The sequence below is a fragment of the Pongo pygmaeus genome, chromosome 8 (assembly GCF_028885625.2).
Source record: "Pongo pygmaeus isolate AG05252 chromosome 8, NHGRI_mPonPyg2-v2.0_pri, whole genome shotgun sequence".
NCBI classification, from domain to species: domain Eukaryota; kingdom Metazoa; phylum Chordata; class Mammalia; order Primates; family Hominidae; genus Pongo; species Pongo pygmaeus.
The window spans coordinates 99,087,277-99,100,516 of NC_072381.2; the positions used below are offsets into that span (position 1 = coordinate 99,087,277).

Below are 13,240 nucleotides of genomic sequence, written 5' to 3' on the forward strand. Positions count from 1 at the left end.
CCTTGTGAGCTTTTGAAAAATATCAGTACCTGAGTCCCAGGCCAATTAAATTAGAATCTTTAGGGGTTGGGTCCAGGTATTTGAAATGTTATTAAAGCTTTCTGGTGATTTTAATGTGAATTATTTTATGTTAGTGGTTCTCAACCTTAGCTGCACATGAGAGATCACACAGCTCAGATGAAGCCCATCAGCATTTCAGGGGTCAGATTTAGGCATTGGGATTTCCTTTCTTTTCTTTCTTTTTTTTTTTGAAGCAAAAAAGGAAAAAATGTTGCCAAGCTTTATTTAGGCTGTAATGGTTACAGATAACACACATCTAACCCTATATTCCGTGCTTCCCATGCAGTCCCCTGAGCAGGCTCATCTACCCTTTCCCTCCAGTCTCACTTCTTGTCTTCCTCCTTCTTGTCCTTCTTGCCATCCTTGGTGGCCTGGGAGGCCGGGGAGCCCATAGCATTTCGAATGGATTCATTGTTGGGATCCACACCTGGGAGGTTCTCTAGGACACTCTGAAGGAACTCAGGGTCCTGCATCACGTCGTAATCATCCTCCTCCTTGGCTGGCTCAGATGTGTCCATGGCTGAGCTGGCATCAATGTCTGCTGATTCTGCCTGGCCAAACTCTGCTCCCTGTGGGGACCTCTGCATGGCATAAGCAATCTTCTCTTCCTCAGTCATACTGCTTAGGTCAGGAAGCCCAGTGCGGCCAAACTCTTGCTGGCTGATGGTCATCCTCAGCAGGGCATCGTCTGAGTCTTCAGTCCCAGTCGTAGCAATCCCGGCCTCAGCAGCAGAAGCTGCAGCTGCCTGCCTGGGCTCCTCCTCCTGCCGCTGCCGCTGCTCTTCCATAAATACACGAAGGACCAAGGCCAGCTCAGGATCAGCACTGGGATCTACTCCAAATTCAAAGTCACTGGCACCAAGACCCATCATGGCACCACCTTCACCAGCCAAAATCGGAAAACTGATGAGAGCATCAGCCAAACTGGGCCCAGGAGGCACTGTGACCAGATGAGAACCGGTTCCATCTTTGCCATTCAACGTGTTTACAAAGGCTGTCAGTTTTTCTGTGTTCACCTCCTCTTCCCCAAAATTGATAATGTCAACATTTACTTTCTCCTTCTTGAGGCATTTAGCCAGTTTCACCAGATCTTTCTCATTGTCCTCCACCGGGTTTCCCACAAAGGCAATGATGCGGATCTTGTGATTGTTGCCTTGTCGGTGCTTCAGAGCCAGATGGGCCACGCGGATGCCCGTGCAGAAGGTGATCTTGCCCTTGGGTTGGACAGTATGTAGCTTGGACGGGATACGGCCAGTGTCTGGGGTGAGTGTGGTCAGCACTTCACAGTCATTATCCAGCGTGATAAGGCCCACGTTGTTCTCAGGGTTGCTGCGGGTCTTTGAATGACAAACTGTGTTGACAGCATCCTGCTGGGCCTGCAGCCGGATGGGTAAGAAGTCTCCATTCCACGTATACTCACTGTTGTCCACACTTGTAGTTAGCATTTGCAAAGTCTCTCCAACTAGAGGTGAGAAACTGGGATCAGGAATAGGTGAGCCCTCACTGATTTCCTCCAAAGGTGGAGTCTGAGGTAAAACATCAGGACGACCAAGGTAAACGCCTGGCTCCACTTCCGCCTTTGTTGTCACTTGTGCCTTGTGTTCCCCAGAGACCAATGGCTGGTAAGTAATGCAGGAGTTGCCACTGGAGCCTGCTTGCTGAGAGAAAGATGAGGCAGACCGAAATCTTTTGGAAGGAGAAGGCTTCAAGGGAATCTTCTTAAATACTGTGTTGCAGATGAAGCGCTGGAACCGTTCAGCGTAGAAGCCTGGGTGATGCACTGAGACAGTATCTCCATCATGTACCAGGGCTTTCCAAGAGTGCTCCAACTTCTTAACAAACCTGTAAGACTGTAGAATGTCAATGATGCCAATATAAAGCAGAAGCCTTTCCCCTTTACTATTCCGGGCAGGGATGCCACCCATATGGTCATCGGTCTCCATGGTGCCACCCCTTCGAGCCTCTCCCTGGATGGATTCCATGGCTGTGGAATACAGAGCCTTTTGGGGGGCCGGTCTTCGAGTATCAACTGAGTATTGTGTTTCGCTGCTTAAGGGCTCTCGTTGTGCATGATCTATATTATGGATTGACATCAAGAGGCTATAACCCATTATCTTGAAGCTCTGCAGCACCAAACAGTCACGCTGCAGGGTCTTACAGAGAGCGTTGTGCACGTCAGCATCCAAAAAAAGACCATCAGGGATGTCTTGTAAGAAGTCTAGGTCTTTAAATGTGGGAAGAGGCTTCTCTCGCTCTTTCTGGGAAGCCCGCCGTTTGTAGGTTGAGCCTTTGAGGTCATATTTGATATGCATTTTTACCGACCTTGGTAAAAGATTGTTCATCACCACAATCCGAATGTTCTTGCCACCTGCCTGCACACAGTACAGTCCATAGAATTTAGGCAGCAAAGTCCGAGGGTTTTGGTTGAGGTTCATGTAGTATCCTGGAAGCAGCTTCTGCAGAAACTCTGCCTCTTTATGTCGGACTGTCTTAATAATGAACTCATCGTCGCCGGACGCATAGAACAGGGAACCGCTAGCTCCAGAGCTACAGAGTTCAATCAGCGGCTCACTGCAGAGGGAATACAAGTAATCATCGGGCCGGATACCAAATAGCTCCCAGAAGTAGCGGAAGGCAACAGGTGCATAGGTCTTGAAACGAAAGTCATTGTAGTGATGAGCAGGGGTCAGGTTGCTCCCTTCACTGGGAAAGAAGATACTCTCCACCATGTGGAAATCTTGCATGAGGACATCACTCTCTGGTCTGGTACTCAGGCTCCCCACAGTGTGGGTAATGCCTAACTGGATGGCACCTTTCAAGGCTGATGAGGTTGTCTCTCCTGAGGAATCAACACTTCTATGGCCTATTTTCTTGATGGGCATGCCAGAGGCATAAGGCACCTCAGATGCCATGGGTCTCTTGATTCCAGATGCTGAGGACGAGGTACAGGAAGGGACCGCGGGATCAAAGGATGAAAAACCGACCGAAGACAACGGCCCGGAGGAGGCCGACGCCATCTTGGCAGCCCCCTCCCCCTCAACGGTCTGTCTCTCTTTCAATCCGGCTCTTCCTCTTCTCGGAATCGAATCTTCCCAACGTCTCTTTACAGAACCCACGTTCTGTGGGCCACCTCCTCGCCCCCTCCGGGGCCTCCATCAGACATGTCGAGCCAGCTGCTGGACCAGCTCAAGGCCACACCATTCGCCTGGCATGGGGGAGAACTCACGTCTCGCACCCCCTCCACAAGTTTAACCGCTTTCTACAGGGAATACTTTCCCCTTTCACAGAAAAGTAAGCTTAAGCTGGCTGCTGGGACCTTGCGTCCAGACCAAGCCACATCTGAAAAAAAACGAGGCATGAAAAGTCCCAGAGGAGCGAACGCCCCCTCGCCGTCCTCCCTAGCCACGGCCTGTTAATCTCCCAACCCGGCCGGGATTTCTTTTCTAAGTAGTGGATCCCATACATCAGAATCATCTGGGGCACTTGTAATTTAATCCAAACTCATGTGCTCCAGTCCCCCCAATTTTTATTTAAGTCTGGGGTGAGGGCCCTACAATCTGTGCTTTTAATAAGTTCCCCAGTTTTTCTCTGGTATAGAGTTTGAGAATTGCCAGTCTAATAAGCCTCTGACTGGTGGTGATGGTTGCCAGTCTGATAAGTCCCCACCTCCAACATTGGGGATCATATTTTGATGTGATATTTGGAGGGGGAAAATATCCAAACTATATCAGAGACTGTTCATTCAGCAAGCACTATAATGCGATTTACCTGCAGCACCCTACACTGTACCTGGCACACAGGAGATGCCCAGTGAATATTTTTGAATGAATGAAATGCCTGCTGTATTAGTGAGGGTTCTCTTAGAGGGACAGAACAAATAGGAGATATATATATAATATAATATATAATATATTATATTATATATTATATGTTATATTTATATATAACATATAATATATATAATAATATATAATATATAATATATACATATTATATAATATACATATTATATAATATATAATTATATATAATATATAATTATATACACATTATATATTATATAATATATAATATGCATATAATATATATTATATAATATATATATTATATGCATATTATATATTATATACATATTATATATTATATACATATAATATATATAAAAGTTTATTATATATAATAATATATAATAATATATTATATATAATTTATATATAATAATATATATAAATTATATATAATAATATATATAATTTATATATAATATATATATATATAAGTTTATTAAGTATTAACTCACACAATCACAAGGCCCCACAATAGGCTGTCTGCAAACTGAGGAGCAAGGAGAGCCAGTCTGAGTCCCAAAACTGAAGAACTTGGAGTCCGATGTTCAAAGGCAGGAAGCATCCAGCAGGGGAGAAAGATGTAGCCTGGGGGGCTAGACCCATCTCTTCTTTTCACGTTTTTCTGCCTGCTTTATATTCGTTGGAAGCTGATTAGATTGTGCCCACCAGTTTAAGGGCCCACTGATTCAAATGTTAATCTCTTTTGGCAACACCAAAACAGGCACACCCAGGATTAATACTTTGTATCCCTCAATCCAATCAAGTTGACACTTAGTGTTAACCATCACACCTGCTATAAGCCAAGTATGATACCAGGTCCTGGGGATACAGAGATAAATATGATAGGTCAGCTCCTGAACAAACCATCTAACAAGGGAGTCCAAATTATTTTTTAAAAAGATAGTAATGGAGTACAGCAGTTAACATAATAGGAAGATACAAAACTGAATTAGGTGAACACTAGAGGAGGAGTTCTGAGGAGAGCACTGAACTGAGACCGCAGATGAGGGGGATCAGGAAAGATTTCCAAGCAGGCTAACACAAGCCAAGTCTAGAAGGACCAGCAGAGAGTCAGTTTGGCACAGAAGCTGGAGGTGTGAATCTTCCAGGTGAGCAACAGCCTGGACCAGGCACAGAAGCATGACCATCACCGTGGTTTTGTGAAACCAACAGAAGATGAACATGCTAACTGTTGGTGGGTAGAGAGACCACAGGAACCAGCATGTCCAGGGCTGGGGTGGGAAGGAATCTATGTTTTCCCCTCCTCCCAGCACATACGTTCGCTGGGTGCTCGAGAGCTGTGGTCCTCTGATATAGATGTGGCTGAATGGCAGGAACACTAGACAGGAGAGTGAAGGCCCCTGTTCTCAGCTTCAAGGAAAATTTCTTACTCATTTTTGTTCTTTAGGGCCAAGTTCAAGCTTCTGCAAAGACTGGGTGTTCCCCAAATACTTCAGACAGACTGGCAGGGCAGCGGCACAGCCAAAATTGTGAACAGGCTCCCCAATTGTTCTGGGGACTTGCTGTTCTCCAGCTCTTTCCCCTGAGGGCCTCTGGAGCCTGGGGTGTGCAGGCCTGGTATTATCTGTGTCAACTGAAATAGATTTTCTGGCATATAAAGAGATGCCACAAAGGAAGACATATACCCAGCTACATGGGTGTGTATCCCTAGATGCATTTTTACCCCTAAAGTCAAGATCGGATATTTCTGACTGCTTTCCACAAAGCTAAACTTGGACAAAAACTGCATGTAAACACATCAGTTTCCCCAAATCACTGTCTTTCATCATCTAACAATTAGATTACAATTTATTGGTTTCTAGAATTAGATTAAAGCAGTCTGTAGACAATTAGACTTATTAAAATAATATCTGCTAAAAGGAAAGCTTCCAAGTTGGTTTGAACTCCAAATTATTCAAAATATAATATCCACATTTTTTCCCTGACCTCCCTTTTCTAATCCTATTGAACTCTGTCTTAATTTTGTATAAGGTTTATTCATCTTGATCAGAAGCTTAATAGACTAAACTGGAATTACTATATTTAAGATATATGGCTCTGAAGGGGACTAAAACTTGTTTTCTTCCTTAGATTTAAAATAAAGTCAATTTCAATTTAATTGGTTAATTTCAAGAGCTTTTTAATTTTTTCTTTCCTGGGGAGGGCAAGTATGTTTCCGTTGTAAAGAAGTAAACAAAAGCCATTCTCTTTCATTAAGAAAGTGTAAGGTTAACAAAATTAAAGCACTCACATCTAGGTGAATTGGTCTGTCAGAACAAACCAACTATTTCTACATGACAACAATAGTTTGCAAGTGGTTGTTTTGACACCTCCCCATCTACAGTAACAAGAAACTATAATAACTTGAGGAAATAAACGGCATAAATATGTCTAGAAAGGAGACAGAGAATCATTTAGTGAGTTCAAATCCAAGCTTTAGCCTCATCAGAAAACCTCAAGAAAAGTCACAAAAATGTCTAGATCTCCCTTTCCTCACTTTTACATGGAGAATGAAAGTACCTATGTTGAAAGTTGATTAGTGGTTGCTAAGGGCTGGGAAGGCGGGATGGTGAGTGACTGCTAGAGAATGTTGGGGTTTCTCTTTTGGGGTGATGAAATGTTCTTGAATTAGATAGTGGTGATGGCTGCACACCTTGTCCTGTATCCTTGGAAACTCCTTAGTCTTAGGCAAACCAGGACAGTTGAACACTCTAAGCCAGCTGTTTTTATTCAGGGTTCATGGGCAATAAGAGACCCATTTGAGTTCAGTATTATCAAGCATGGCCATTGGACTGTCTCATGCAGTAGCTTTTACACTTTAGCCTCCATCAGAATCAGCTGGAGGTCTTCTTAAAACACAGGTTGCTGGATCCAACCTCCAGAGTTTCTAATTCAGTAGTTCTGAGGTGGGGCCTGAGAACTGGTGTTTCAAACAAGTTCCCAAGAAATACTAATGCTGCTGGTCCTGAGACCATACTTTGAGAAGTACTGGCGTATGCATTTAAAAATAGATAACATTGGGAAAAGGCCTTATGAAAATAAATAAATAATAAAATTGAAAAAATAATAATTGATACATTATGGGCAAAGAAAAAAATTGTACTTGAACAGAATTTAAATTTCAGCTGCCATGATGAGCGAGGGTGAAATTCCACAAGTATTTCAGTTTATCTATACTCTCTCTCAGAGCTACCCAAATTGGTGTTAGGGTGGAAATATTGTGGAGGAAAATATATTAATAGTTGTGCTAAGAAAATAAGCTTGCACTTTTAGCCAATCAACAGTAAAATGAGTTTATTTGAGTTAATCTTTAATATAGTAATATGAGATGTAAATTCCTGAAAGATATGTGATATTTCCAAAAAAAATTCTTTTTTTTGAGACAGAGTCTTGCTCTGTCTCCCAGGCTGCAGTGCAGTGGTGTGATCTTGGCTCACTGCAACCTCCACCTCCTGGGTTTGAGCGATTCTCCTGCCTCAGCCTCCCAAGTAGCTGGGACTACAGGCGCGTGCTACCACTCCCAGCTAATTTTTGTATTTTTAGTAGAGATGGGGTTTCACCATGTTGGCCAAGCTGGTCTTGAACTCCTGACCTCAAGTGACATGCCCTTCTCGGCCTCCCAGAGTGCTGGGATTACAAGCGTGAGCCACTGTGCCCAGCCATATTGCCATATTTATGCTTTTATTTTCAAAGTTGAAATCACACGGTTTCACATTCTTTTTTTTGAAAGAATGAAACAATAGCCATAAGCTTTTTTTTTTTTTTTTGGAAGTCTTAAAACCCATGTTTAATACTTGCGTAATAGTCCATCCAGTGGTGAAGCAAAATTTCCTAAACCTAACCCTTATTACTGGACATTTAGGTTGCTTTCATTTTCAGTTTTCAGGCATAGTTTTTTTTCACTTTTGTCAACCTAATTCCTTGAAAAGAATCCTTAGGGCAATGCCTGCCTCAGCCAGCATGGAAGTGTTCCCATGTTTGATAAGCATTGCTGCATGCTGGCCCATGCAGGCTGAGCCATGGTCATGCCACTGGTAATGCACTGTACCAGCTTCCCCATGACCTTGGCAGCACTGGAAGTTATTTTAAAACACAAACTACAGTGAGGTGGGAGGAACTGGTTTAATAAGCATAAAATAGTGCTTAAAATGAACTGTTTACTTTTCTATTATTACTTTCCCCAACTTATTTGGAAAATTTTTAAGCTTACAGAGAAATTGAGTCTCATATCCTCTTCACCGAGATGCAATTGTTAATATTTTGCCATATGTGCTTTCTTTCTCTTAATACGCACACACACTTTTTGCTGAGCCATTTGAAAGTTGCAGACATGACACTAAATACCCCTAAATACCCCACCATGAGTCTTCTACATAATCCAAATAACCATTATCAAACACCGCATACACAAGAAATTTAACATTGATACAAAATAGTATCTATTATGCAGCACATATGCAGATTTCCCTAATAATCCCAAAATGTCTTATACAGCCGTTTTTTAAAATCTAGGATTCAATCAAGATTCACACATTGCATTTGTTTATCACATCTCTTTACTGTCTTTTAGCCTAGAAAAGTGTCCTGATGTATGTATTTATTTATTTTTGAGACAAGGTCTCGCTCTGTCACCTAGGCTGGAGTGCAATGGCGCTATCTGGGCTCACTGCAACTTCTGCCTCCCAGGTTCAAGCGATTCTCGTGCCTTAGCCGCCTGAGTAGCTGGGACTACAGGCATAAGCCACCACGCCCAGCTAATTTTTGTATTCTTGGTAGAGAAGGGGTTTTGCCATGTTGGCCAGGCTGGTCTTGAACTCCTGGCCTCAAGTGATTCACCTGCCTCAGCCTCCCAAAGGGCTGGGATTACAGGTGTGAGCCACCACGCCCGGCCTCCTGATGTATTTTTAACTCATAACACTGAATCTTTTTGAAGAGTACTGTCCAACTGTTTTACGGTATATCCCACATTCTGGATTTGCCATATTGTATTTTCATAACTAAATTTAAGTTAAACATTTTTGGTCAAGAACACTGTATATGTGATGATGTGTACTTCCCGTTACACCCCATCAAGAGGTACATGATGTCAGGTTGTCCAATTACTAGCAGGGCTGAGTTTTATCACTGGGTTAAAGCAGTGTCTGTTGTAAAAGCACATTTTCCATTTGTAATTAATCAGTAATGTATGGAGATAGTAACTGGAAACTGTGAACATCATGTTCCCCAACATTTCACTCAGAGGATTTTGTGTCCTAATTAGTTATTACATTGTTGGCTACAAAATGATGATTTCTAATTTAATTATGATTCCTTTTTATGTATCAGCAGATATTCTTCAGTATAAGTCAGCTATATTCCCCTTTTAAAATATCTGGACTTCCGGCCTCATGAACTCATGGATTCTCTTTTAGATACAGTATTATAATCCATTAACACTGATATTCTTTTTGAAACTCAAATTGTCCAAACTTTGGCCAATAAAAGCTCCTTTAGTGCCACGTGGGTGGTATAATGGTGAGCGCAGCTGCCTTCCAATAAAAGCTCCTTCGAGCTGACTCCTGTGTCCTTTTGACACGTCCTCATTAGTCTTTCAACAATTCTTTGCTTTTTAGCAGACTAAGATATTCCAGGCTCTGCTTCTACTTTCACTACCCTAGATCTGAAATGAGCAATTTCTCCAAGGAAAACCTGGTTCCTTTTTGTGGGAAATCATATTTATTAATAGTAACCAAGGTCTGGGTGGCAGTTATGCTCATTGCTACTGGGTACCATTGCTTCTAGGCCTTGTCTGGAAAAAGCTAATGTGTATATGTGTGTGTGTGTGTGTGTGTGTGTGTGTGTGTAGCTATTTATAAAATAATGACTTCACACTGATACCTCCAATTCCCTTCAATTCAATATATTGTCACAAGGTTCTTCCTTACCTTCCCGTACTCCACATTTGTATTTCCCTTTTACTACAGTGAGAGTCCTGGATCTCTAAAATATCAATATATTTACTCTCTCATACAGTATACATGAAATAGTTTCATAGTTACTATGTCAATAATACACCAAAATAAAACCTAGTAAGTAAAATTCAAGATTTTCCTGAAGCTTTTTTTGTCTGTAGAATATATCCTCCAATCCCACCTGAAATGAGAAAAAATAGATAAAAATTAAAAAATTAAAAAGATAAAATAGGATATATCCTGCAAAGGGTATACCATTGGATTGTTATGTTCAAAAGTTTCTTGGATTATTTCTTTTTGTGTGCGGGTATACGATCAATTTGATATCTATTTGTATTTATTTGTATCTGTTTGTATTCATTTTTATGGCTTGCTCTTTCCACCACTGTAATTTTACTTTTTGAAAATGTAGACCATGTATGTGGTTCAAAGGTGAAAAACTATATATAAAGTATGATACACTGTCATACTGGTGGCTGTCAATGAGCCATGCCTTCTCGTATTCATGCCTTGTGTAGTCTCCTCTCCCACTGACACTGGAATGGCCACGGGACTTGCTTTGGTCAATGAGACACGAGTAAATATAATCGAGTAGAGGCTTGATTAGCTCTTGCATTGAGGCTTGTCTTCTGAGAACTCTCCCTCTTGGAGCCCAGCTGTCAGCTGTAGAGAATTCAGGCTATTCTCCAGGAGACAGAGGCTGGGTAGAGAGATCTGGGAGAATGAAACAGCATGTGGACAGAGAGAGGCCAAGGGGAGGAGAACTGAGTTACCCCAGCTGAAGTTCCAGCTGCAGACAGCCCATGAGTGATTCCAGCTGACACCACATGGAGGAAAAGCACCATCCCAGAATGGTGAGAAATTATAGTCATTAAGGCACTAAATTTGGGATAGTTTGTTGCACTGTAATAGATAAGTAAAACAAAAGATACACTCAAATACGTGCAACCTCATCTATTTCAATTGGATATTGTTGCACAAAAAACTATCCCAAGGCCGGGCGGACCCAGTGGCTCATGCCTGTAATCCCAGCACTTTGGGAGGCGGAGGCAGGTGGATCACAAGGTCAGGAGATAGAGACCATCCTGGCCAACATGGTGAAACCCCGTCTCTACTAAAAATACAAAAAAAATTAGCCGGGCGTGGTGGTATGTGCTTGTAGCCCCAGCTACTCAGGAGGCTGAGGCAGGAGAATCACTTGAACCTGGAGGCAGAGGTTGCCATGAGCCGAGATCGCGCCACTGCACTCCAGCCTGGGCGACAGAATGAGACTCCATTTCAAAATTAAAACAAAACAAAACAAAACAAAAAAAACAACTACCCTAAAACTTAGAGGTTTAAATCAGTAATTTATTGTTACTATATCTCATAATTTAATGGGTCAAGAATGCGGTAAGAGCACAGCAGGAAAGCCTTGACCCTGTTCTATAATTTCTGAAGTCACAGCTGGGATTCTCTGAGTGCTGGATGCTAAAGAACTGGGTGCTGTTTGGTATCTCTCTCTTTCTGACTCTGTATCATCATCCCTCAGTATCCACAGGGGATTGGTTCCAGGACCCCCATGGATATCAAATTCTGAGGATACTCAAGTCCCTGATTATATAAAATGGCATAGTATACCAGCCTGGCCAACATGGTGAAACCCCTTCTCTTACAAAAATACAAAAATTAGCTGGGTGTGGTGGTGCATGCCTGTAATCCCAGCTACTTGGGAGGCTGAAGCAGAAGAATCGCTTTAACCCGGGAGGCGGAGATTGCAGTGAGCTGACATCGTGCCATTGCACTCCAGCCTGGGCAACAGAGTGAGACTCCATCTCAAATAAACAAATAAAAATGGCAAAGTATTTGCATGTAACCTATGTGCATCCTGCCTTGTACTTTAAATCCTCTCTGTATTACTTATAATACCTAATACTATGTAAATAGTTGTTATACTGTATTGTTTTTTTTTTTAATTTGTATTTTTCCTTTTTCCTCAAATATTTTCAATCCAAGATTGGTTGAATCCACAGACAGGGAATAGCTTCTCCACACAACTATCTTAAGCTTCCTCCCAGCATGGGAACTTCATCCTCATTGCTTCTTACATGATATTTCAGGGCTCTAAGAGCAAGTGTTCAAAGAGACAAGAAGTAGAAGCTCTCTTTTCCTTAAGCCTCTAACCTGAAAACTGGCAGTGTCACTTCCACTGTGTTCTGTTAGTGAAAGCAGTCGCAGAATCTACCTATATTCAAGGGCCAGGAACATAGACCCCACATTTTGATGGGAAGATATCAAAGAATTTGCGGCCATCCTTAATCTGCTACACTGTCCCCTATTCCTTCTTTTTCATTTCATTCTCTCCTTTCTTACAGCGCACTTAAAAAAAAATTTTAAACCCACAAGTTTTGTTTCCCTTTTTCTCCCTATGCAACAGATGGCATTATTTAACTATTTTCTTGCACGTTGCTTTTTTTCTAGACAGCTTTATTGAGGTATTGTTGTTACACAATGCACTGCATATATAAAAATGTAAAATTTGGTAAAATTTTACTTGTGCATATATCTGTGCATCACCAACACAATCAAGATAATGCACAGATCCATCACCCCCAAAGGTTTCTCTTTGTAATCTTTCCCTCCTACCGCTTTCCACCCTCTCCCCAGGCAACCCTGATCTCCTTTCTATCACTATACATTAGTTTACACTTTCTAGAATTATATATTAATGCAATAACCCTGTATATACTCTTTTTATGGTGGTTCTTTTGGGAGGTCTGGCTTCTTAGACTCAGCATCATTGTTTTGAGATGCAACCACACTGTTGCCTATATCACTAGTTTGTTCCTTTTCATTGCTGAATAGTATTTCATTATATGGCTATATCTCAATTTGTTATTCAATCATCTGTTAATTGGAATTCAGGTTGTTTCCAGTTTGGAGTTTGTCTTAGCTGCTATGGTATTTTACCATAGCCTGGATAGCTTAAACAAAATAAACGTATTTCTCACAGATCTGGAGGCTGAGAAGTTCAAGGTTAAGGTACCAGTTGGCTGATTTCACTTCTTGTGAGGACCCTCCTCCTGGCTTGCAGATAGCTACCTTCTCACTGTGTCTTCACATCGGAGAGGGAGGGAGAGAGAGAGAGAGAGAGAGAGAGCGAGAGAGAGAGAGAGAGAGTGCATATACATGCTCTCATCTTTCCTCTTATAAAAAAAACTAATCCCATCACAGAGACCCCATCCTCACAACCTCATGTAAAACTAATTACCTCCCAAAGGCTGCACCTGTGAATATCATAACACTGGGGGTTAGGGCTTTAACATATGACTTTTTGGGGAACACAGTCTTGTGGTTCATAACAAGGCTATTACAAATAAAGGCCTGAGGGAGGTGGTTTGT

General features: G+C 41.9%; 1 protein-coding gene across 1 annotated transcript; it reads right to left on the reverse strand.

The window, feature by feature from the left end:
* Nucleotides 1-267: 267 nt before the first annotated feature.
* On the reverse strand, nucleotides 268-3,251 carry LOC129044932 (putative PIP5K1A and PSMD4-like protein). Its single transcript, XM_054503200.2, has one exon. It carries the CDS (start codon nucleotides 3,075-3,077, stop codon nucleotides 384-386), a length of 2,694 nt encoding a protein of 897 aa, XP_054359175.1. The 5' UTR covers nucleotides 3,078-3,251; the 3' UTR covers nucleotides 268-383.
* Nucleotides 3,252-13,240: the final 9,989 nt, after the last annotated feature.